The sequence below is a fragment of the Chionomys nivalis genome, chromosome 2 (genome assembly GCF_950005125.1).
Source record: "Chionomys nivalis chromosome 2, mChiNiv1.1, whole genome shotgun sequence".
Lineage (NCBI taxonomy): Eukaryota > Metazoa > Chordata > Mammalia > Rodentia > Cricetidae > Chionomys > Chionomys nivalis.
This window is the reverse complement of record NC_080087.1, coordinates 136401447-136428211: the sequence shown is the minus strand read 5'-3', so window position 1 is coordinate 136428211 and position 26765 is coordinate 136401447. Positions and strand designations below refer to the sequence as shown.

The window sequence follows — 26765 nt, the reverse complement described above, 5'->3', positions numbered from 1 at the left end:
CAATTTCTTAATTTACAAGAGAAGGAGCAGAATGATATTAGCATACCCTGACCACTTGTTAGGATGGCGTCAGGTTATTTTACTTCTTGTAGGTCACTCAGAATTCTCAGAATTATGGGCCTGCATAATTCAGCCCCTACACAAGCTATCATAAAATCAGAAAAGATAACAAATTTCATTACTTAAAGATTCAAAATGATATTTGGTTTAGTGCTTTGCTCTTCGATTAGGGAGCTAGTGCTATGCCTTCTAGCTCTATAAGGCATCCAGTTTAGTTATTTAAAATTATTGTATGTATCTATGTTTGACATGTATGTGGGCAAGCATGCCGCAGTGTACAGTCAGAGACCAACTTTGTGGAGTTAATTCTTTCCTTCTGTTTTTACGTAGGTTCCAGAAATAGAACCCAGGTCACCAGCTTTGCACAGTAGAAGTCTTTACTGACTGAATCATATTGCTGGCCTTAAAAATTTTTTTCTGTGTAGGGATTTGCCTTTATCTGCTTTCTTGAGTCACCACCTGTGTGCTTGTATTTGTGAGCACAGTCCTGCCCCTGAGGCTCTGAGTAGGTTGTTCTGACCCACTCTAACTGTGGTGTGGTCCTCTGAAATTGAAGAAACACAGCTTGACCTTCATTCCTTCCTGTTTTCTCTGTTCTCTTCAGTTGAAAATGGTAATGGCTTTATTGGTATAATTCTGTTCTTATTTCCGACCTGAACTGAAATGGCTAATTAAGTCAGTAAGTCATATTGTCACTGGAATCTTGGCTTAGACTCCTTGTGATCTCCATCAAGAATAGAGACAAGACACACAGCGTAGTATAGATTTTCCTGGGGGACTTTGAAGTGGGTGATGGGCTTGCTTAGATTGTTTTTTCTAGGAGGGAGCAATGGTATGTCCTTACTCTTTATCAAGAGTGTCTCCTTTTACATAAAACTCTTTAAAAGTTCAGAGCTGTTGTAGCCACCCCTGGATGCCTCTAGGGCCAGAGATAAGAATCAGATCACATTCTTCTTACCAGTAATTAAAGTCCTGCTCTTCCAGACCTTTGTTTAATTGGTTTCTTAACTCAGTGCCTTCTCAGTCTGCTAATACCTATCTAACAACTATCTAACAACTTCTCCCACAATACACACATGAAGAGTTGAGGCCCTAAAGTCATTTAGGAAAGTAGCATTGGGCTAATCTGTCTGTTTTGGGCTGAAATGGAATGTAGAAGGGTTTCAGAGCTCTACTCTTAGTGATTTTCAGGCCTCAGAGGACAACAAGGGGATCCAGAAAGGAATTAGAACTGCTGCAGGACTATTTGAGGGTGGGTTGAGTGAAAATAAGAGGAGAAAAAAAATTAAGAATGAAGGAAAAGAAAAGTAAGGATATGATTGCTTCTAAGTAGATTGAAGAGTAGGTTTATTGTAGATAAAAAGGAGAGCATAGCCAGAGGCATCTGGAAGGTCCAGAGTGAACAAAATCAGTTTAGCCAAAGTGGCTGGATTATATAGGGAAGAGCAGCTAGGGGAAGGGCAACCTAGCCCCTGGGCTGGAGAAGTTTAGAGTAAGATACAGGGTATGCCAGTCATACCCTGGTAACAGGTATGGACTGCGGGATGTTGGGAGAACCTGGTGGCCAGGTCTGCTTTGATATGTTAGACACCTCAGCTTTGGTGTCTTTGGTTTGAGACTTTGCATTCACCACAAGTGGTGGAAATGTCCAATATAGGTTGAGCTGTTTTGTTTTTTATTAAAAAGGATTTTCTTTAAAAAAATTACTTTCATTTTATGTGCATTGGTATTTCGCCATGGCCATCAGGTCTCCTGGAACTGGAGTTACAGACACTGTGAGCTGCCATGTGGGTGCTTGGAATTGAACCCAGGTCCTCCGGAAGAGCTGCCAGTGCTCTTAACCACTGAGTCTTCTCTCCAGTCCCTAAGAGTTTTTTAAAAAAATCATTTATTCATTTGTTTGTGTTTGTACATGTATGAGTGTGCCACACTTTGCATGTGTGGAGGACAGAAAACAGACAGCTTACCGAAGTTTCTTCTCTTTCTAACGTGTGGATCCTGGGATTTAAGCTCATGTTGTTTGTATTGGTGGTAAACACCTTTTAACTTACTGATTCATCTTTCTGGGCCTTGAACCTTCTTTTGTTTGTAATGTATATGAGATGATATTAGGCATATCCACAAAATGCTCAACCTTAATAAAAGCACAGTGTCTGCTGACAAGTGCTGAAGGTATTTAAAGTAATACTTTTGTACAGTTGCTTTTTAAATAAAATAATTCATACTTTAGAATTAAGAGAAATTTTCTGAGCTATATAATTTATAACTTCCTGAATATGTGTATAATAAGAATTTTAATATGCCAAAATGATATTCTCTATATCTGTACATGGAATAAAAGCTGTTTTAGGTAATAAAGATACTTTTGAGATTCACTAGAGAGATGCACTGAATCAGATTTAAGGAAACATCCTTTAGTGAAGCTGCTTGCTGCTGGGGAATCTGGAGTAGAAGTAACAACAAAAATGAGAACAAAGGAAAATACATTTATAGACTTGTGAGGAAAGAGGGGGTCTTCAAGTTTAGTTAAGGTTAGTGAAGGTACTAGATAGAATATCAGGCAACTCAGGGTGCCTTGAGCCTGGCTACAGTGAGCTGACCTTATTGTCTTGCCTTGTGTGGGCTTCCACTTGTTTGCAACTTAGCAAAGCACTAGATAGAAGTTGTAGCTGATCTCTTCTAACAAAAGCTACTAGTTACACCAGTGAAAACATTCAGGTTCCAACCATGTTGTAGCATAGGTAGATAGGCACATAGCAGGATAATCAGAATTACTTCCTTTTGATCTTATATTTAGAAATCCTAGTCTATACCTGTCAGTTCTTCCTAAGAGCAACCAGGACCAAAGGATAGTAGTGCCTTAGAGCCATTAAATGCCATTAGGAGCTGACCAGCATATTCTCAACTTCATGACCTACTCAGTAATCTGCCATTCTGAGAAATCAAAGGCAGGCAATCCTATTTTACATCAATGGAGATCAATCCTATATAAATAATACCACTGGGATACATGAACAAACACAGATCTGTTGTTCTCACTATTAAATTCTATGTTACATCAACGGAGATCAGTCCTATATAAATAATACCACTGGGATACATGAACAAATACAGATCTGTTGTTTTCAATATTAAAAGATTTTCTGACTTAAACATCTTTTGTTAGTCTTTTATGTAGCTTTTCCTCAGATTTGAAAATATCCTGATGTCTTGATTATTTAATTGTTGTGAAAGGAGTGCTGGAAAGGCAAGGCTTAGCATATATCTTAGCACTGCTGCCTTTGTCTCATCCTTTTAAAGCTCTTGTCTTTTTTGATTTCAATTCAAATTACTAGAGCATTGGGGAAGTATCCTAATCTAGCAACCAGGTTTAAAGCAAAAGAACTAGCTCTGGGATAGTCAGTTGTAGAGGACTTTCGTCATAGCCTTGAAGAAGAGCATGTACTACTGAAGTCCAGAGTAGTGGGAGTGGGTATGTGTGGGTAAATGTGGCCGCTTGTTTGTTTCCCGGCTGCCCGGCAGCTCAGACCACAGATAACCACACAGAAATTGTATTAATTAAATCACTGCTTGGCCTATTAGCTCTAAATTCTTATTAGCTAGCTTTTCCATCTTAACCTATTTCCATTATTTTATATTTTACCATGAGGTTCGTGGCCTACTGGCAAGGCAAAATTCTGACATGACTGTCTCTGGCGGCTGCTGCTTGGCTTCTCCCTGGCTCCCCCACCTTTTTCCAACATTCAGTTTAGTTTTCCCTGACTATCTCTACTCTATCCTATCACAGGCCTAAGACAGTTTCTTTATTAAACAATTGTATTCCCAACATACAGAGGGGAATCTCACATCAGGTATGTCTATTGACTCAACTTTTATCTTCTCTGTTGCCATGAGCATAGTCTTGGGCCTGAATAAAGAACAGTTTTGATGTTTATTTGATTTATTTATTTTGATCTTTTGAGACGGCTTCTCTGTGTAGTCCTAGATGTCATGGAACTTACTCTGTAGACCAGGCTGGTCTTGAACTCACTCTCCCTCCTGAGTGCTGGGAATAAAGGTGTGTGTCACCACACCCAGCTTAATTTTTACTTTTAAAAATTAGACTTAGTTATTTTATGTGAATGTTTTGCTGTATATATTCCTATGAACCGCATACATTAGATGTCACAAGATAACATCAGATCCCTTGGAACAACAGTTAAAGATGATTGTGAACCACAGTGTGGGTACTTGGAATCAAACCCTGGTCCTCTACAAGAGCAACAGTTGCTTTCTACCACAGAGCCTTCTCTCTAGTCCTAAGAGAACTACATTTTATCTTGGGTATAAAAAGAATAAGACTAGCAAGAACCAAATACAAATAGCAAGGCTTAGCTTTTTCTAAAACTTTTTTTATTATTGAGAATTTCATGAACACATCCAATGAAATATTATCATATTTACTCTCATTATCCCTCCAATTCCTCCTATATTTTCTTCAAAACATACCTTTCACAAACTTCATGAGTTATTTTAAAATAACCTGATAACTCTAGTTATTGTTACCCATATATGCATGATAGCAGAGTCATTCATTGGAACATAGGAACCTTACCAGTGGCCACATCCTCACAGAAGAATGAGTCTCCCCCCTCCCAAGTGATCCTCTGACATCTATATTGGTGCCATACATGAAAACATGTTCCTCCTTTCCCACATGGTAAATAAATAAATGCAAAAGGAAAAAAAGAGCCAGTCAGTTGATAACTATGATGCGCCTGCCTCCATGTAAGTTTATATTGACACCCATTTTTCACATTGAAAGCAGTTTAGACAATCTCCATAACCCTTAGGCAGTCTCTGTAATCTGTGGTTTTTATAGCCTGATGGTTTGTTAGGCTTAGAAGGATATTCAATGGATGACTGGGTTTCTGCCTCGTGAAAGAGATCTACATACAGAAAAAGGCATTGATAAATCACCTCGGAAGGGGTTAGGCCAAAAGCTGTTTGAAGTCTTACGTAGGCTCTTGGTAATAATTGCTCTTTAGATATACTCAATCTCTGGGCATAATTTTTAAAAACTACTTAGTGGTCTGATTAGAATGTTACACCATTTTAGAAGAGTAAGGCCTCTAAGAGGAATGAAGATAGTATCAACTTCCCAGAGATTTGGATATAAATTGAGTGATTTGGGAAGCAGATGAACACACATTTTTATTTTAAAGAGTACCTGAAAAGCTAAGTGGAGGATTAATTTCTGGAAAGAGGGCTTCTTCAGATGCTTCAGTGACCTTTTCAGGTTGAGGTGGAAAGGTCGTGTGCAAGGAGCACTAACATGTGGTAAGGGATAGTCGGCTGCCTGTTTGCCTGCTGCCTCTCATTTCTTAGTTTCCTAAATGACTTATTTGGTATTTCAGCCAGCAAATGTATTGTCTCTAATGAATCCATAATTGATGGGATTGCTTTTAGCATTAAAATAAAATCTTTTTCCTCCAGAGGGCAGTATGTGCATGTATTACCAAGAAAGGTATTTAAAGTCAGTGTACATAGTTTCCCATTTGCTCTGGTTAAGTTCAGCAAAATTTAAGCCTACTCTTTTAACCAACTGTGCTGATTTCTGGGTGGTAGAGATCAGGCTTCTGTGATACCTGAAAGGAGAACCGTAGTAGCACCATAAACCATAGTAGCTGGTTTATTACTCACATAGGAACTGCTGTTGGTGAGCCATATTGCATTTGTGAACTTTAAGTAAAGTAAACCATACTCTGGGGTAGGAAATAAAGTAGAGGAGTTGAGGTAGGACACTGTTGTAAAAATATTTCAAAGTTATCAAGTAGCCAGGCTTGGTAACAGAAGAGTATCTAAACCAGTGGGAGATTGATATAAAATATAGACAGTGGAGACCCCAAAGTAAATTTAAGGACTTCTCCTATTAAAGAGTCGTGACAGCTACTATTTTTCTTTCTTTTTCTCTTCTTTTCCCACCTCCCTTCCCCTCTGTCCCCCTCTCTCTTTTTGAACCAGAGTGTCTCCACGTAGTTCGGACTGTCCTAGAACTCACTGTGTAGACTACGCTGTCCTAGAACTCAGATTCCAGCTGCCTCTACCTCCCAAGTGCTAGGATTAAAGGCTGCAGTTAATGTATCCTGTCAACCGTTGGGCAACTGAATCAGTTTTAATAAATATCCTACAAGTAGATAGATAGCTTTGACCTAGAGCATAATTGAGAACTCCAGGGTTACACCCTGGTATTTGGTAACATACAGTTTAAAAGATCTGCCAGGTTGTGATAACCTCCAAAGTTACATCCCTGATTAAAGAAGCTTTTAATTTCTCAGAAGACTTCTTTTGTTCTTAGTCCCATGAAGGAAAACTTGGTTGCTTCATTTTAGGGATTCATTTAGAAACTTATGCATAAAGCTCTACCTAGGAATCCAAAGTATACAGTAACCTGTTAGTTTTCCAGAGGCTGTTTTCTAGTGGATGGCTTTGATAGGATCAGATACCCTGAGCCAAATGATTCCCAGAAATAGTTTCTACAATAGTAATGGGGCTTTAGACTTAGAGATTCCATATATCCTGTGATCTAGGAAAGTGAAAGGCTTTGTTTTATGATTTGGGGCCTCCGATTATTTCAGTTTTGTTGAAAACATCCAAAACATTGTAAGGGCATTTTTTACATGCTGTTTAAGGGCGTCAATCACTTTCATAAAGTCAATTTTATCTACTTCTTCATGATTAAGGTGTTCATGTCCTCCTGTTGTGAGGTCGTTGGGTTCTGGTGGTTTCATATAGTTTTTCAGATTGTTGGGTGAATTCTTGCATTGGCGCCTGCCCATCTCTTTCTTCGAATGCTCCCCTATGGATCTTCTTTTACTGGATCAGGTCTCCTTGCCTACTGATGTACCTTCCCAGTGATGGCACTCTGCAGTGATAGCTCTCCTGGTGCTCCAGTGATGTCTCTCCTGGTACCAATATCAGATCTCCGTGCCCAAAGACGGCTCTCCTGGTACCCAGATTAGCTCTCCCACTGATGGCTCTCCTGGTACCAAGATCAAATCTCCCTGCAGGTTGGGTAGTTCGTAAACAAAGCCCCTACCTTGCTTGTTGCAGGCAGGCCGGTGAAACAAAGGAAGTCTCGCCTGCCTACTTGCCCTGAGGATTTGCCCCCAGCGCCAGACAGACTGAGCTGGACAGTGTTATGTGCCCAAAGAGGAAAGGGGGCAGAAGGGAGAAGGGTTCTGGATGCAAGCTGGGTGGGACAAGAAGAGAGAGGCAGTATGCGGGGTGTAGAGCCCCTGCAGGGAGCCCAGGGAGTATGGGGGGGGGGATGAGGAACTTCAGAGATCCCTGTCCTGGGCTGCTTCCGCCGCCAGTCACAAACTCACCCCACTGATGTCTCTCCTGGTGCCGAGATCAGATCTCCGTGCAGGTTGGGTAGTTTGTAAACAAAGCGCCTACCTTGCTTGGTGCAGTCAGGCCAGTGAAACAAAGGAAGTCTCTCCTGCCTACTTGCCCTGAGGATTTGCCCCCAGCGCCAGACAGACTGAGCTGGATGGTGTTATGTGCCCAAAGAAGAAAGGGGGCAGAAGGAAGAAGGGTTCTGGATGCAAGCTGGGTGGGACAAGAAGAGAGAGGCAGTATGCGGGGTGTAGAGCCCCTGCAGGGAGCCCAGGGAGTATAGGGTGGGGGATGAAGAACTTCAGAGTTCCCTGTCCAGGGCTGCTTCCGCCGCCGCCAGTCACAAACTCACCCCACTGCTGTCTCTCCTGGTGCCGAGATCAGATCTCCGTGCAGGTTGGGTAGTTCGTAAACAAAGTGCCTACCTTGCTTGATGCAGGCAGGCCAGTGAAACAAAGGAAGTCTCTCCTGCCTACTTGCCCTGAGGATTTGCCCCCAGTGCCAGACAGACTGAGCTGGATGGTGTTATGTGCCCAAAGAGGAAAGGGGGCAGAAGGGAGAAGGGTTCTGGATGCAAGCTGGGTGGGACAAGAAGAGAGAGGCAGTATGCGGGGTGTAGAGCCCCTGCAGGGAGCCCAGGGAGTATAGGGTGGGGGATGAGGAACTTCAGAGTTCCCTGTCCAGGGCTGCTTCCACCGCCGCCGGTCACAAACTCACCCCACTGCTGTCTCTCCTGGTGCCGAGATCAGATCTCCGTGCAGGTTGGGTAGTTCGTAAACAAAGTGCCTACCTTGCTTGATGCAGGCAGGCCAGTGAAACAAAGGAAGTCTCTCCTGCCTACTTGCCCTGAGGATTTGCCCCCAGCGCCAGACAGACTGAGCTGGATGGTGTTATGTGCCCAAAGAGGAAAGGGGGCAGAAGGGAGAAGGGTTCTGGATGCAAGCTGGGTGGGACAAGAAGAGAGAGGCAGTATGCAGGGTGTAGAGCCCCTGCCCCAAAACATTGTAGATAGAAGCTAATGGAACATAGAGGGCCCTTTTCTTTCCACCAGGCCAATCAAGCTGTTAAGTTGTCTGTTTCAGTATCATGCATTGTCTTTGAAACCTGTTTAAATTGATGCTTGCTTACTTTGACTTCCAAATGGAGCAGTTTGTTATCTTTTTTCTTTCTTTTTTTTAATTGTTCGACTTTATCAGAGGATATAGTGGGGGTGTAGTGATCATGTGTATTTTTTCTGGAATGGCTTTGAAGACATTGAGGTTGACTTGGGATGGGCCGTTTGCTGTGGGTGATCAAAAATAGGTAAAACTTGTATTCACCTTTTTGCATCACCTTCCTCTTTTTCATGACCTTTGCTTTGACTCTGGCTTTGGATGAGATAGAATTTTTTTCTTCATTTTTGTTGCAATTTTCTTAAAAGGGCTCTTCAGATAACTTATTTTTGCTGCTTTGTTAGAAAATGTGTGGGTTTTGTGTGTGTGTGTGGTTTTTTTGTTGTTTTTTTGGTAACAAAATGTGCCTTGCAACATGCATTAAAATTCGTTGTCTGTTTTGATCTCTGTGTGTATGTGTTGTACATGTCTACATAAATGTCAGAAGTCATTGTTCTACCTGTGAATCCTGGTGGTTGAATTTAAGCCATCAGGCTTGCAGGAATTGACTTTCTACCCGGTAAACCTTCTCACTTCCTCTTCTAGCAAAATTTTGATTAGAGAATACATGGAATGTATATTTTATAGTCTTTATACTGTTTATTTTCTTAAGTTTCCCTAGAGCTGAATGAAATACCCATCTTACATGTTAGTATAAGATTATAAAATCTCCCTGCTTACACCATCTTTGTAGTTTTTGCCTGCATGTAGAATTTTACATTATCTGATGAGGATTGTTACTCAAACACAAAGCAAGTGTTATATGTGTTTTCAAAGCACCTGGTATAACAGTCTCCATTCCAGTATTCTACTTTGCAAATTCCAGTTGTTCCAGCCTCTCCTAAAATTGTTTTCTGTTCCCTGAACTCATTAAACAGCACTGGTCTTTTAGGGTTCTCCCATTTTGTGCAGTGATTCTGAAAGTGTCTCTAAACAGAAGTCTGAATTAATTCTTGAGTTCAGCATGTTTTCCATCTGTGTTTAACAGTTTTCTGACCCTATTTCTGGGACCCCTTTGTCCATTTTTATATTGTTTAAAACAGTTATTCCAACATAGCTGTAATGGCCTAATTTTTTTAAATTACTAGTTTCTATTAGTACATTTTACAGCTATATTTGGTAGTTTTATGTGTAAAGTTGGATATCTGTCATTTTTATGTAAGTATGTAATAAAGGCAAAAAAGATTATAAAAAGAATGGACAAATAAGTGCTGGGCAGATGGCTCAGTCAGTAAAGTACTTAGTGTGCAAATGTGAGGACCCACACAGTCTATAATTCCAGTGTTCAGGACAGAGTTAATGAGAATCACATACATGTCCATGAGCTAATGCTCCTCCCAAATTGGTGGGGTAACAAGAGTTTGTCAGTAGAGAACTGGTTATGAAATGTTCATCATGCTGTTTTGTTTTGGTGATAAAGGTGAATAAGGTAGATTATCTGTTAAATTATAGTAATGTCTATAATGTATTAAGTTCAAAAACTAAAAGTGTATTTAGTGCTTTCCACATCCATGAGTTCCACATCTGCAGACACAACTAGCTGTAGCTTAAAAACATGCAGTGGGAAAGAAATTTCATCTATACATGCACAGACTTTTTTGTTTTCGTCTAAACAGTACATTGTTAGAGTTACATACTATTTGCATTTTTAGTTAGTCTAAGTAATCTGGAGATAATTTAATGTATATTGGAGGATTGACATAGGTTACAAAAGCAAATTTTGCTCCATGGCTTTTTGTATTTCGAGGTGAGAGTCCTGGATCCAATATTCACTGAAATCCTTAAAAAGACTCTATATTGTATAGCTCTTCAAAAAAAAAAATTGAAGGTAGAAGTATGTTGATAAATTGAGGAAAAGGTCAGAGGGAAACTTCTGAATTCATTGTTTTGTTTTCCTGCCTTATTTTTTGACATGTACATTTATATTAAATGTATATTAATAGTAGCAAAATATTTTATTATGCTAAAAGACATTAGGTCCTAGAAATGTAGAGTATTGATCCTTGGAGTAGATTTAAGATATTTTTATTAAACTCTTTTATTTTGTAATTCACTAAAGTAAGGGTCAGTTGTTAAGAAAACAGAAGAGAGTTTAAGTTAGGACTGGGTTAAGTTCTAGTTCTGTCACTTAGTAACCACATTACTTCAGATGAGATAACAACTTATCTTCCAGTAGCTTATTTATACTGGGACAGGATGTTCTTAAGGAGTACTATGAGAAGTAAATGAGACGTGACACATTTGTCAGCCTTGCCTTCTGACAGATTTTTAGCCTTTTCATAGAGTTCTTCATATGTCAATTTCCTTAGACATGAATTGTGTTCTGAAATAGAAATCTTATTGATTTGTTTATTTGTGTATTATATTCACAGAATGTTTTCAGGAAAGTGAACATCTCAAGGAAAGTCTTAAATGTTGCTTATTGCATCTCTTTGGAGCCATTGTAGCCGGTGGGCAGGTGAGGACAGTGTTGAAAGTTAATGTATAATTTGTAATTAACAACACAAAGTCTCTTCATGGATTATTTAATTCATTCTGTCTTTTGTAACTTGATGCTTCAGATAACTTTCAAATTTATATCTTATTTAAAACTAAACTTCTTAAAATCTTCCATTAAAAACCTAAGTAACATTAACACTGACAATTAGTATTATTGGATGAATAGATTACATGAGTATTGATATTATAAGTTCCTATTCCTATTGACTTTTAGTTATTATTTTAAAGTATAAAGGAAATCAACTTTATTAGAGGTATGAAGAAATAAAATTCAAGCCAGTTTGATTTCCAAAGTCATAAATTTATTCACTCTGCTGTCTAGATGCGATTACTAAATATATTTATACAGCTATATTTGTTCCAAAAGTATTTCTATGGCAAACTAAATGTAATTGCCTGTTGCAAAAAGGTTAATAATTCAGAGAGAATGTTCTACATGTTTTCTTAAATGATGCATTTTAAGTGAGAGAGTCTTTGTCCTTTGTACATTTTGTGTAGTATACCCATTGTAGAGTTTGGTAAAGACACTTATCAGAATTTTTTAAATGTCTAAAGTATATATCATAAAAGAAAAACTACCTTGAAAATTTAGTTGCTGAAATGGTAATAAAACAAGTTTGTGACATAATAATATGTGCTTTTATGTGGTCTTGGGGTTGAATTTACGACCCCATACATGATAGAGGCAAACACTCATGCTGCTGTCCAGCTCCACTATGGTTCCCCCCACTCCCATCCCAAAACAGGGTTTCTCTTTGTATAGTTTTGGCTGTCCTGAAACTTGCTCTGTAGACCCAGGCTGGCCTCAAACTCAGAGATCCACTTGCCTCTGCCTCCCGAGTCATGGAATTAAAGGTGTGCTCCACCATGGCCTGGCTCTCCAACTATGGCTTTTTATAATTCATAAAACAACAGGATACAGCAGTGAGTCAGTCATCGTGCTACAAAGCTTTAGTCAGAATGATGCAGGAGGTTGAGACAGGATTCCTTGAGCCAAGGAATTTGGAAGAACAGCATACATAACCTAGGAAGAACTTACGTTTGATAGGCTGTAAAGGATCTTGCTATGTTGTAACAACTATAAAATATGAAAGTACACATTTTTATTGGTGGCAGAATCACAGGAATTACATCGCTGTGTTTTGTTGCTTACATTGAAATTTAAATAAAATACTGTATTTCCACTGCTGAAATTTTCTCCCTATATTTTCTATTTTTGTTTCTATCTATGTTATCATATTTTTCAATTAGTAATCTTCACATCCAGTGCATACTCACTCCTGTCGCTTTTATATTTCTGCTAGAATTTTTTTCTCTGGTTTATTTATCCTGTTCCTTTTTAGAATCCAGTGTCGCTATTTAGGCTTCCTGGTAGGTTTTGTGCACTTCTCTTGATTCTAGTGGAAGATAACAGTCTTTCTAAGATGAAAGAAGCAGTGGTTTAGATCTTGCTTTCTGGTTGTTTTTCTGAGACAAGGTTTCTCTGTGTAGCCCTGGCTGTCCTGGAACTTGTTCTGTAGAGCAGGCTGGCCTTGAACTCAGTATCCTCCTGCCTCTGCCTCCAGAGTGCTGTGATTAAAGGGGTGTGCCACTGTTGCTCAACCTTACTTTCTGTTTTAAGTTTGTTTCATCACTTTGTTTCATTTGCTGCTTTTCTTCTTTTGGATCATTGCCTTACAGTTTCCATCAATTTTTTACTGTTGTGATTAGGAATTGATAGATAGATAAACATGAAAAAAATAGGAATGGTGTTGACTGAGGGGGAATCCTACGTGGGTCTCATTCGTCTCTGAGCACCTAGAGACATATTTTTGTTAGTACTCATTCATGGGTTATGAACCTCAAGGATAATTCTGTAATGAACTGTTACCAGGAAAAATAAAATAGGTACCAGTGACTTGATTTATTGTGTTATATGCTACTCAGAATCTTTGTGATCAGACCATAGTCAGTTAGACTTACAGAAGTCAGAAGGTTGCTTGCTGGTTGTTGGGTCAGGACAACAGATTTTTAGTTGATTGAGTATTTGATGATGTAAGAAGGATCTTATTAAAGGAAAAGAAAAAGTCTGATAGCAGGTCTTTTCCAAAGTGTTGTACTTGAATTGTTCACTGACATATTTGTATTTTAGATCTGTAAATATACATAAGAGAATCTGTTGTGTTTTGTTAAGTGCAAGGATGCTAGGGTTGACCTAGGTTTGAAATGAGTCTGTCTCACAGAGGTTGAACTCAAATTATTTGTCTTTAGGTTACATACTTATAATGTGCAAACAGTGATATTAACAGGATATATATAAGAACTAAAGGACACATACTCTTGGTAAAACAACGAGCAAAAGTGGCCTATGCTTGTAAGAATGAAGGAGGTTAGAATTGTATCTGATTTATTATTTGCAGTATAATAATGAAATAATCCCAGTTTAATTTAGTTTTTGTTTGTCTCTGAATCAAAAACTGCAATTGTGGAGTTGGAAATGTAGCTTAGTGGTGCAGCATACACTTAGCATGTGGTGGCCCTGGGTTTAGTCCCTAGCACTTGAGGGGAAAGAAAGAAAATAAAAAGTTAGTAAACAGTTCAGGCTCTTCAGAGACTCTTGATTCCTTCTGAACATCAGTTTGTTAGTAGCTGCCAGTGTTTTGACCATAATGTCGGACATTTGGAGCACAAAAATGGGGTCATGACAGAGATACTGACATAAATAAACTCATAAATAAATTCAGGAGATACTGATTTCTCATTTCTTCAACTACTGATCTCTCATTTCTTCATTCTCTCTCCTTCCCTCCCCCCTTCTCTTCTTACACAGGTTTCACTATATAGCCCTGGCTGGCTTGGAACTCACTTTGTAGATCATATCTGCATGCCTCTGCCTCTCAGGTGCTGGAACTAGAGAAGTGTAACACTGCATCTGCTCAGTCCTGTGTCTCATTTACCAAACTCGGGCATTGCCATGTAAAAGGACCAAATGTGTCCAGATGATAAAATTCATTTCCTGAGACTTCTTATCAGCAGGGAAATAGGCAGTATGATCTATATTCTTGGTAGCCATGTATCCAGGAAAACATCCTGGGTTCTAATTGTAAAGATTTTTAGGGGAGATCAAATACTGGTTAATGCCATCAGTACTTTCTTCCATAATATTATCTGTTATTGTTATTATTATTATTATTGGTAAAAGTAAGACTGAGTGACCTATGGACTGTTATTGCACAATTATGTTCATTACATATTGTTTTTCTCCTGCATTATTGGACAGTGAACCGAGGACTTCACATGTGCTAGACACTGCTATAGCACTGAACTGTATGCACTTCTCCTTTTTGTCACAATTAAATTTTGGGACAGGGTCTCACTAAATTGTCTATATAAGTCTCAAACTTACTTTGTAGCCCAAGCAAGGTATGAACTTACTGGTTCTCTTGCCTTAACTTCCCCACGGATCCGGGATTATAGACCTGTGCTATAAAGCCTGGTTTCATTTCATTTTAATAGCAACTACTCAACATAAGTAGTTTCAGGGCTGGAGAGGTGGCTCAGAGGTTAAGAGCATTGCCTGCTCTTCCAAAGGTCCTGAGTTCAATTCCCAGCAACCACATGGTGGCTCACAACCATCTGTAATGGGGTCTGGTGCCCTCTTCTGGCCTGCAGGCATACACACAGACAGAATATTGTATTCATAATAAATAAATAAATATTTTTTTAGAAGGAGTTTCAGAAATTTTGTAAAATCAGTCATAAATGTGTCAGTCATTTTACAAACCTAAGTCATTTGGAATGGACTTAGTTCTACAACATAAAATCTAGTTACACTGATGTTTTAAATTTAGTTAAGAAGTTTAAATGTATGCAGTGTATTGGCAGAAGTTTCTGCCTGCCCGGTCCTGCAGTCACACAGAAACTATATTATTTAAATCACTGCTTGGCTAATGTTTTAAGTGCATTGCTAGCTAGCTCTTCTGTCCTTGGCTAACCCATTTCTATTAATCTGTGTATTGCTACATGGCTGTGGCTTACTGGCAAGATTTCATCACATCTGTCTCTGGCGACGGCTACATGGCATCCTGCTACTCTGCCTTCTTTCTCCCAGCAGTTTAGTTTTCCGTGCCTACCTCTGTTCTGCCCTATCACAGGCCAAAGCAGTGTCTTTATTCATTAAATAAAAGCAACACATAGAAGGACTTCCCACACCATTTCCCCTTTTCTATTTAAATAAAAAGGAAGGTTTTAACTTTAACATAGTAAAATTACATATAACAAAACAGGTATCAAGCAAGAATTATAACTACAATAATTACATCTACTTTATCATAACTAAGGAAAGCTATATCTATTCTTCAACTCCATCGAAGACTCCAGATGGATATATTACCTGAGTAAACAGAAAGTGCATTGTAAGCTACTTTCAAGTCTCTAGAAATGACAGAGACATCTCGCTATATGGATAGTCACCCACAGATCTTCTGTATCATTTGAGCATCCATCTTCAACCCATACTACTGGCCCATAGTATCCAGCAGACTATTCCATGAAGCAGGAAATTTCAAAGACAGTTCTGCCTATATTGTCCATTTGTCAGTCACTTTCTTCTGTGTCCTGCAGAATGTTTGGCAGACTCTTTCATGAAGCAGGGACCCCGAAGGACTGTCTCACCTTCTTTAGGCAGTTCTGGCAGTCATTTTTCTGTGGATCTTGCAAGTCCAGTCAAACAGTTAAGGCAAGAACAGTTTCTTGCCCAAATGGCTAACAAACTCCATGAGGAGCCTCTTCGATGCCCATCATCCTCTTGAAGTAGCTTCGTGCTTCCAGGAACAGATGTGTCTCACTGTCATGAAAAATCCTAAGTTCTTAAAACATTTTAACTGTCATATTCTATAGGACTTTGAAAGGTTTGAAGAATAACTATTCATCTGAAATGTGTCTCTGTACATTTAGAAAATCTAACATAACTACAAGCTTGACTATTACAGATGATTACCTGTTAACCTATATTTTTAAATTATACATTACGTTTTTAATGAGATCCACAAACATGAGACCTTAATCAAGATCTGAAGTATATAGTATACAGTATAACAACATTGACCTTAAATTTATATCAATAAACCGAGTTCCATGCCAATGAAAATTTCTATAGCATATCCTCCTTTAAATGTAAACAAATATTTATAAACAATATTTAGGAATTTTGGCATAGTTCTCTCCAAAGTGCTTCCTGCTTTTTGGTGGGCAAAGTATATTGGGGGGTGTTAATGGCATCCTTTTGGGGGTGTCTTGGTTCATCAAACCACATTAGTCTAGAAGAGATCCATAGGTTCTCATCCTCTGTGAAAGCAAGTAGAACCTCTTTTCCAAAGCATTATATCTTTCGACCCATATTTTGAAATCAAGATACCTGTAAAGTATGTATGTTAGTTTATCTTAGCAGCCTGTACAATGAAATGTCACTCTGTACTTAGCTCCTTCACAGTCAAAAAATTTAAAGAAAACATAATAGTACATATAATCCAGAATTTTGCGTATATTTCATTGTTATGTGGCTTATTTTTCTTACTCTATTATTTTTCTACAAGTTTACTCTATTTAAAGACTTCATTTTACTTTTTAAAACTATTTACTTTTTTTTATGATTCTCTATATTCTTTTTCTTCTCTGTCCCAAACCTATGTACATTTTTCCAGCATTGTGACCGGTTTACAGGTCTTTTTTATCTGAATTTGTCTTTATTGCATATCTGTAATTATTTTCTGACCACAAGCCCCCCCCCCCTTTAAATACTAAGTGGGCTTAGCTAGAGCCAATGCTTCTTAGCCTTTTGATTCAGCCCAGTCCAATGTGGTGGAGGTCCATTCACTCCCTCTGAGAATGCCGGGTGGGAGCCACGCTCACCACTTCAACTCTGGTAGCCTGTTGGCCCATACTTCCACCAAGTAACTTACAGCACACAAGTGACCCACAAACCCCATTCAAGTGCTCGGCCTCCTAAAAGAGCCAGAGTTCATGCTGGCAGCACAAACCAGGAAGCTTCCATTTCAAAACCACTCAGTTTTTTTTTTCCTGTGGTATAAACCACTGAATCGGGAAGACCTCTTTTAAAGGAGCTGCGTATAATTTCTTCCTAAACTTTCTTATGTTTTTTTTTTTTTTAATATTTATTTATTTATTATGTATACAATATTCTGTCTGTGTGTCTGCAGCCAGAAGAGGGCATCAGATCTCATTTCAGATGGTTGTGAGCTACCATGTGGTTGCTGGGAATTGAACTCAGGACCTTTGGAAGAACAGGCAGTGCTCTTAACCTCTGAGCCATCTCTCCAGCCCCCACTTTCTTATGTTTTAAGGAGATTCAGTTGGCCACGTTGGCCCCAATTTGTTAGTGGAGACCACTTGTTTGTTCCCGACTGCCCAGACCGTGGAATAATACTCAGAAGCTATATTATTTAAATCGCTGCTTGTCCAATCACTTAAGCGTATTGCTAGCTAGCTTTTATATCTTTGGTTAACCCATTTCTATTATTTTATATTTTACCATGAGGCTTTTGGCCTACCTGTAAGGTTCTGGCTGGCAGCTTGCACCTTTCTTCTCTGGCAGCTCCATGGCATCTCTCTGACTCCGCCTACTCTCTCTCTATATCTCTTTCAGACTTTACTCTGTTAAGCCATTGGCCAAAAGCAGGTTCTTTATTAGCCAATAAAAGCAGCACATATCCAGAAGGTCTTTTCACATCAGCAGTGGGTACAGAAACCCTGAGAAATGTTCATGGGCTAAGACCCTTTGTGTGTCCTGTTTTACTTTCTGTACACTGCCTACAATTTAATGCTTGGGTTGTATCTATTTTAGTGTAAGGTGGTTCTAAGCATTGTGTCTGCTCTCCAGGATGGAAAAGGAAAGAAAGAAACCCCTTTCCATTTGTAAAGAAATAGCCCTTTTATAGTCTTTGTCCTCTGTTTTTTTGAGCAAAACCATCTTACATGCTGTCTTTTAGCTGCAAAGGAAGTGAAGTTGAACTTCAGATTAGTAGTAAACAAAATAAGGCCTCGATACAAGTAACATTTGCAGTGTTTATCAAATATATCTGTTAATAACTTTGTTAATTTATTTAAAAGAAAAGGTTACCCATAGGCTTACTAATTCTCTGTTATTGCAAATATGTAAAACCTTTAGATTTCATTTCATCTTTTATTGTTTTTAATGTTTCAGAGGAATGCTTTGCAAGCAATTTCTCCAGCCACCATGGAAGTTCTCATGCGAGTTTTGTCTGATTGTGATTCATGGGAGGAAGGAGATCCTGAGGAAGTGGGTAGGAAGAGAGAACTAACTCTGAAATGCCTGACACAAGTGGTACATATCCTTCTTACTAGCAGTTCTGACCAGCGTCAGGTGGAAACCAGTACCGTACTGGAGAACTATTTTAAATTGCTCAATTCAGATCACTCAGCTTTACCCAAACAGAGGAAGTCCATGCGGTGGGAAAGCCAGTTCATAGTTCTGCAGATTAAGATGCTCAGTAAGTATTCAATAAAGATTTCCTTCCCTCAGTTCATTTTTGCTTTTTTATTCTCAGTTTCTTTTGAAATGCAGTTTGCTGTATTAAAAATATTGACTGTTTAGTTCAAGTAATGTGTATTTATATTTTTGACTTCCAAATGATTAGTATGGAATTGATTTGTTTACATTTTTACTTTATCATTTTTACATTTTTACTTGTCTGTTCTTTTTTGGAAGTATAATCCAGTAAAGTGTGTCTGTTAAAGAGAAAGTTGTCACTAAAATTACCAGGAAGAAGATTTTTTTGAAAATATTATTTATATTCTTTTACCTATGATAAAAATTAACTAAATAAATGCCTCTCTAACATTTCAATTCTTTAGGACAGAAAATCTAGTTGTCACAAAGAACCCTTGTGTCTTTGTCTCTTTTTCTTCTCTTTGTTTTGTTTTGTGCCTCTGTGCAACTATATTTAGTCTCTGTACTTTGCAAACTCCTTAATCAGTTTGATGATGATTTTTTGTTTTGGTAACAGTGCATTAGTATAGTACATACTCTGTATCCATTGTTTCAGTCAATAGGTGACTCATACTCATTATTCCCTTCAAATGGAGTCAGATACTCAGTAATTTTCCTGAAGTATCTCAGCTCCTACTGAGTAGAACTGGCATGGAAAGGCCAAGACTCTGATTCTACAGGCCCATTCTCTTTGTGATCCTGAAGAGAGAATAATGCATGCCAAAAAGTAGTGATGCTGCAAGCGCATTTCAGACTCCAGAATTGATATTAAACATATCAGTTGATCATTCCTTATGTTTTATTGTTCGTCTAAATCTCCTTTTAATATATATATGTATATATGTATATATATAAAAACCTAACACAAAAAGAAATGTTTCCTTTTATATTAGTAATTTTTAAAAAATTTATTTATTATGTATTTATTATGTATATAGTGTTTTGTCTGCATGTATCACTGCAGGCCAGAAAAGGGCACTAGACCTCATTATGGATGATTATGTTGTTGCTGGGAATTGAACTCAGGACCTCTGGAAGAGTAGTAGCCAGTGCTCTTAACTGCTGATGTATCTCTCCAGCACACTTAGTAATTTTTGTGGTGTGAAATAGAGCACCAGATAAGATGTAGACCCTCAGCCTGCCGTTTCCCATCAGATGTCTCAAGTGTCTCATGGTCATCTTACATACTGGATTTTAAAGTTTCATTGTTGGAGCCCATAATGATAGTTCAGCATGTTGTAAATTGTGATCGGTACTTTATATGATTCCTGTTGTGTTCCCTGTGTTAGATTATTAAAGAACTGTACTCATTTCAGAGGTAGATGTTGTCATTACCACTAAACTAGGAAACTTAGTAAGCAAAAAGAAAATGAAAGTTTTTCCATCTCAGTAGTGCAGTGGTTGTGCAAGCCTTTAATTCCTGCACTCAGAAGGCAGAGGCGGGCAGATCTCTGTGAGTTCGAGGCCAGACTGATCTACAAACTGAGTTCCAGGACAGCCATGGCAGTTATACAGAGAAACCCTATCTCGAAAAACAACATCAAAAAAGTTTTTATATCTCACCACCTAGATATAAAGAACAGTTAATGATTTGGCATATATATTTATATGTACATGTATTATTTTACAAATATATCAGATAAAATCTTATTGAAAATGAATCATCATTTGTTTATATAAAAGAATAGTTTTGTAGAGTTTTTAGTTCATATGCTATAATGTAATTTTCTATAGATTTGTTTGTTTGTTTTCCAAGACAGGGTTTCTCTGGGTAGTCTCAACTGTTTTGGAACTCACTCTGTGGACCAGGCTAGCTACCAGCTCAGACAGCCACTTGCCTCTGCCTCGCAAGTGCTGGGATTAAAGGTGAGCACCACCACCACCCAGCTATTTTTTTGATAGTAATTATAAGTTGTAAATTTAAAAATTAGTTTGATTCTCTGTTGGATGGAATTCTTTTTTATATTAGAAACTATGATATTTGCCATGCCAGATATCCTTTGATTTTTCAAATGGATTATCTCCACAGTAGGAACTGAGAGATAAATATTATGTTTTCATAGGCCATATAGTAAATAACATAAACAAATATTGCTTCTTTTTTAAAGATTTATTTATTTATTATGTTTATATACATGCCTGATGAGGGCACCAAATCTCATTATAGATTGTTGTGAGCTACCATGTGGCTGCTGGGAATTGAACGTCTAGAAGAGCAGCCAGTGTTCTTAACCTCCAAGCCATCTCTCCAGCCCCCAGATATTGCTTATTAATAGCAAATCAGACACAGGATGAGTTTTATGAAAGAACAAATAAGCAGTTTGCTAAAAAATATTTGCTAGTCATATGTACAGTTTAAACTAGTTTGAACTATAAAGTATGAAAATGTTCACTTTTCTTTACATCTTTTGTTTTCTGTTCCTTATCTACATTATTTCCCAGTTAATTTGCATAGCCTAACTTTAAAATGATGACGATACATGTTCGATCCCAAAGTTTTACTTTTACACGAGTCATTTTTGTTTTTAATTTATAGATACCATCACAGCCATGTTAGACTGCGCAGACAGGCCTGTTCTTCAGGCCATTTTCCTTAACAGTAATTGCTTTGAACATCTCATACGACTTCTACAGAACTGCAAGGTACTTTATTATCAACTTTTTATATTTGTGAACTTTTGTTTGTTTGCGTATTTACTTATTTGTGTGCGGGGATGTGTGCCACAGCATAAATGTGGAGGTCAGAGGACAACTTGTAGGAGTCGGTTCTGTTTCAGCATGTAGGACTTAGGGGTTAAACTCAGGTTGTCAGGCTTGGCAGCAGTGCCTCATCCTCCTGAGCCATCTTGTTGGCATTGTTTATGACTTTTTAAAATGTTATTGTTTTAGTTGGGCATGCCTTTGATCTCAGTGCTTAGGAGACAGAGGCAGGTGGATCTCTGGGAGTTTGAGGCCAGACTTGTCTATGTAGTGAGTTCTAGTTCAGGGCTACATAGTGAGACCCTGTCTCAAAAAATCAAAAAACAAACAAAAACAATAACAAAGGTTTGTTTTGATTCAGATTTGAGCATGCCATTGCAAAAAATTTTATTGTCAATTTGTGTTTGCATTTCATTATATTGCCAAGTTTTATCTTTTTTGCCAGATAAACTGGTTTATTTATCATTATAAAACTAGACTATATTAGCATATGTACATATATCTTCATCCCATCCTAGAGGTGAGAAAAGTGAGGCACAAAGATTTATACCCTGTCCAGGATCACAGACCCAGTGAGAGACAGAAGTAGGACTCCAGCCAAGGCTGTCCTCTCTGATGGTGTGTAAGTATCACTGGGTACTCTGCCTCTCACGCTCTCACTAACTCAGCCTAGGCTAGAAAGAGGGCAGCAGCATTCAGTTCATACATTCTGGTCTAGGAACTAGGCAGATATTTAAATCCTCCAAGCTCAGAAAAACCTGTCAAAGCAATCTACTCACTGTCTACATGGGAACAGGTTTTATCTTAATTGAAGCTAGAATTATATTATTTATAATTATCTGAAGGTAGTAAAGCTCGTGTGAATATTTGTGTATGATATTTTAATTTAGGAAATATTTTATTTTCCAACAGACATTAATACATTTAAAGTCATGGACTACTGATTTCTTGATTCACTAATTTCTCTAGAACATACAGATACAGTCAAGGTCCTCATGCTGTGTGGCAAGCACTTGTATTCACTGAGTCATCTTCCCAGCCTCCCCTTTTTTTTTTTTTAAAAAAAAAAATCAGATACTCTTTTTTGAGACTGGCCTCAAATCACAGGCATCCACCTGCCTCTGCCTCCCAAGAGCTGGGTTTAAAGGCATGGACCCATTTCTGTCCAGCTTCAGATAACACTTTGAAGTTTTATAAATGGAATTCTATTTTTTTTTAAATATCTATCTGTCTGTCTATCTATCTATCTATGTATTTATTTATTATGTATACAATATTCTGTCTGTGGTGCGGGCCAGAAGAGGGCACTAGACCTCATTACAGATGGTTGTGAGCCCCCATGTGGTTGCTGGGAATTAAACTCAGGACCTTTGGAAGAGCAGGCATTGCTCTTAACCACTGAGCCATCTCTCCAGTCCCCCAAATGTTTTTAAAAGTAGGAAAATTTGTATTAAAAAGTTGCAATTAAGTAGAAAATATAGAAAGCTAGAAAAATAATAGAAACACTGTTAAAACTCATGGTACAGGTTACTAGTTTGCTTTTCACTGTTGTTACTATTTACCAGTTTATACTTGTAACAGCAGTTTGAGAGAGTGAGGGTACAACAGTTAATGTTTCTGCCCTTCATATTGTATGCCCATGGATTTAAGATTTTATCAAAAGTTTTTAGAAAGGTTAGAAATGAAACTACACCATAGATCTTATATCTTTCTATTAATTCTTCTACTTCCTAGTTGAAAACACTTGGTTGATTCGAATATTCCTCAGTAAGGATTTTTGTTTTTCTCACTGTAAAACGGTATATCTTTGAAATTTTTTAATATTCATTTCTTACTTTATAATAATAATATAGTTAAATAGAGCATAAAATGCATTTAATATATTGATGAAGTCTGTAATAATAAAAATTTCAGAATTGTCAAAAACTCCTGAATACTAGTTAGTCAACATGTCTAACCTCCTGTGTTTTATTTTAAACCTTATGTCTTTTAAATATTATTTATGTGAAAAATATCATAGAGAGATGAAAATACACAACAGAAATATTTATAAAACACTTTTATTGTAAAGACAGTATGACTTTCTCACTTAGGAGGATAGCATCAGTAACAAAGTTATCTCTTGTATTATTAAAAGAATCTGGATTTAGCAGGTGTTGGTGGCTCATGTCTTTAATCCCCACACCCTCACCCTGAAATTTGTCAAGATGAACTTCTCTTTAGTATATGAATAAGTCTAGTATGAACAGTTTTTTTTTCTCATATCTAACCAGAATGATGACCTCACAGTTACGTGTTACAGAGTGACACAGTCCAAGAAATACAACTTCAGGATGGACATCACCAAGTGTACTTCCTCAAACTAAGATAGATATAACTCGCCAAGTGATAGAATCTTGTAGGTCACTGTCACATAGTGATCTGTCATTTACCAAAACATCATATATTACACGACTATACTTGTTCCAGGACAGCCAAGTTCCATAGTTATAGCTCTTGTGCTTGTTTTTTAGGTAGGGCCTCACTTTATAACCTGGGCTTGCCTCAAACTTACTGTGGGACTGTCTTTGAAGTTCACAGCAATCCACCTGCCTCAGCTTCCCAAGTGCTAGCTTTATAAAAGTTAAATATCTCATGTCACTTACTACATTTTTCTTTGAAATTGAAAATACCAAAGAAGGAATGATTTTCAGGAGGGAAAGCCAGGCCTTTGGACAAGTCCCTTTCCTTTCAGTAGTTTTCTCCATTTGGGCTATTTAATCATGTTTGCCCATTCTTCTGCCCTTGCCGCCAACACCCCCACATCCTTCCGAATTCTCAGTAGTTCCTCTTCTACTTGAATCAATTGCTTTTTTGTTTGTTTGTTTGTTTTTCCGTATATGAGAGAGAACATGTGGCACTTGTCTATGTCTTTCGTATTATATCTCATTCACTTTGCTTCAGGTGACAGAATTTAAATTTTATTTGTTTCCTTTGGTTAACATTAATACCACATTATATGGTGTGCCATATTTTCTTTGTCCATTCGATGGTTGACACGCTGCTGGGCTGGTCATTCTCCTAACTGTTGTACATAGTCCAGCAGTATAACAAGCATGCGAGTGTCCTTTGTTCATTGATCTTATTTCCTTTGATATATACCAAGGAGTGGGAGAACTGGATCATATAATAGTTCTATTCTTAGTTTTTTGAGATATGTCCATACTGTTTCCCTTTAGACTGTACTAATTAATTAATATTCCTACCAGAAGCATAAGGGTTCCACACCCAACCTTAAAGAAATTTTGCCATTCAGGCAGTAATTGTTTCAAACATTAAAATTAAATCTTTAAAGTAAATTTTCAAATTTACTCATTATACAAGTGAAGAAATAATGCCCTGAGGTGTTAAATTACTAACTCTTGATCTAATAATTGTTGGAACTAGGATTTTTATACTCATGTTTTCTGACTTTAAATTCATTATAATATATAGTTACTACAAATTTGTTTCTCATTCAGGATTATTGATTTTTAACTAGTATCAAATATTGACTGTGTATTAAATATAAGACAATTGTAAGTTTTGGGTTTTTTTTAAATTTTTGTTTTGTTTGGTTTGGTTTTTCAAGACAGGGTTTATCTGTATTACAATTTTACTGTCCAGGAACTTGCTTTGTAGACTGTGCAGGCCTTTACCTTAGAGAGATTCACCTACCTCTGCCTCCCGAGTGCTGGGATTAAAGGTGTGTGCCACCGCTGCCTGGTGACAATCACAGTGTTTATTGACATAACATCTTATGAGCATAGTTAGGATTTCTGGATGTATAAAAATACTTGGAATCTTGTGAAAATTTAAGTTTCAAAATGAATTGTATATTTCTTTCTGTATCATTTTGTTGTTACTTTTAATAAACAAATCATTTAGTCTGTTTTATGCAGTAATGCACAATCAAGATGATTTTACTGTTTAAACATCAATACTCCATGGAAATACTCCAATTAAAGCTGTCAAATAGCAGAAATAATTTATGCATTGGTGAAAAATTTTAGACTGATGTTGGTAGTTTTTCTTTGAAAACTCATTGTGTATGTGTGTGTGTGTGTGTGTGTGTATATCTGTGTGATATAAATGTGTGCACATATCCCAAAATATTCATCTGAAGATCAGAGGACATCTGGGAATGGAACTTAGGTTGATGTGCTTGTCCAGCAAGTACTTTTTACATACTGATCCACTTGTTGACCTATACTGTTGGTAGCTTCTTTGGCATCTTTGTGTATGGTAGTCACCAATTTAAATATGTGTTCATTTTCCAAGAACCTGTGTAAAGGCTTTTGTCTTTGGCATCTAAGTTTCATTATAATATAAACTTCTTATATATGTGTAAAATATATATTGCATGGTATCATATATTAGAATTTTATGGTTAGATGTGATGAATGTTGAATATATTGGTAATTCTTTTAGTTTTGTATAATGCATTTTGATAACTCAATGATATTTTAACTATAAGAAAAAAACACAACCTGTCATTAGTAATAGGAATGATTTAAAACCCTCATCTTGGCTGAAATTTTGTGCTTTCTTTGTCTTAAATTATTAGAGTTATACTTTCTATTTTAAGACCAAGAACTTTAACAGTATTCTGTGGGCTGGGCAGTGATGGTGAATACCTTTAAACCCACACTCTGTTGGCAGAATTCAGGGCCAGCCTGGTCTACAGAGTGAGTTCTAGGACAGCCAGGGCTACATAGAAATACCCTGTCTTGAAAAACAAAAACAAACAAACAGACAAACAAATTCTTTGTGTAGGCTGGTGTGTTAGCTTCTGTTTTGTCATAATAAGGATCAGACTTGGGGACCTTTGCCTGTTAGGGTTGTGCTTTATTAGTGAGTTATATACCTGACCCTGGAGACTATTTAATTTTACTTTTGTCTGAGCATCCCCATTCCTTTACACTTGAGTAATAAAGAAATTAATATCATATATAGTTTTCCTTCTAATATTGGCTTTCATTTTTGAAATCCCTATTGTGTGGTAGACATGTAAATAAACTACTATAGATCATATATCATTTAACCTGCAGGATTATTTGATAAGATAGTCCCATTTTGGATAAATAAGCTTGTAGAAGTAGTAAAGAACAGGGATGTAATTCATTTATAGAGCACCTTCCTAAATATGCATGAGGCCCTACGTTTGAGCTTTAACACCACACATACACACTCTTAATGATACTAAGGATCGTTTAGAGATTTTGCCAGGTTAGGTAGTACAAATTCAATTCAAATACTCAAGAAGTTAAATAAAACCAAGATGCAAATCAAGGTCTCTGATTCCAAAGCCCTGTTTCCAAAGCCTGTTATTGCATTAAGCTTTACATATACTCTTGTATCCAGTATTACACTACACTGCTGCCCAGTTTATACTCTATCATTTATACATGTAATTGAACTTTTTCTATTTTCTGAAATAACATAATTTC

The 26765-nt window shown here is 37.5% G+C and overlaps 1 protein-coding gene across 4 annotated transcripts in view; it reads left to right on the top strand.

The window, feature by feature from the left end:
* Nbeal1 (neurobeachin like 1) overlaps positions 1–26765 on the top strand; it is a 211340-nt gene that overhangs the window by 38383 nt on the left and 146192 nt on the right. For all 4 annotated transcript variants that reach the window (XM_057752700.1, XM_057752706.1, XM_057752692.1 and 1 more), the window contains 3 exons: positions 10964–11049; positions 18292–18598; positions 21134–21240. In XM_057752700.1, the coding sequence (XP_057608683.1) occupies positions 10964–11049; positions 18292–18598; positions 21134–21240 (500 nt within the window). The remainder of the gene's footprint in view (positions 1–10963; positions 11050–18291; positions 18599–21133; positions 21241–26765) is intronic.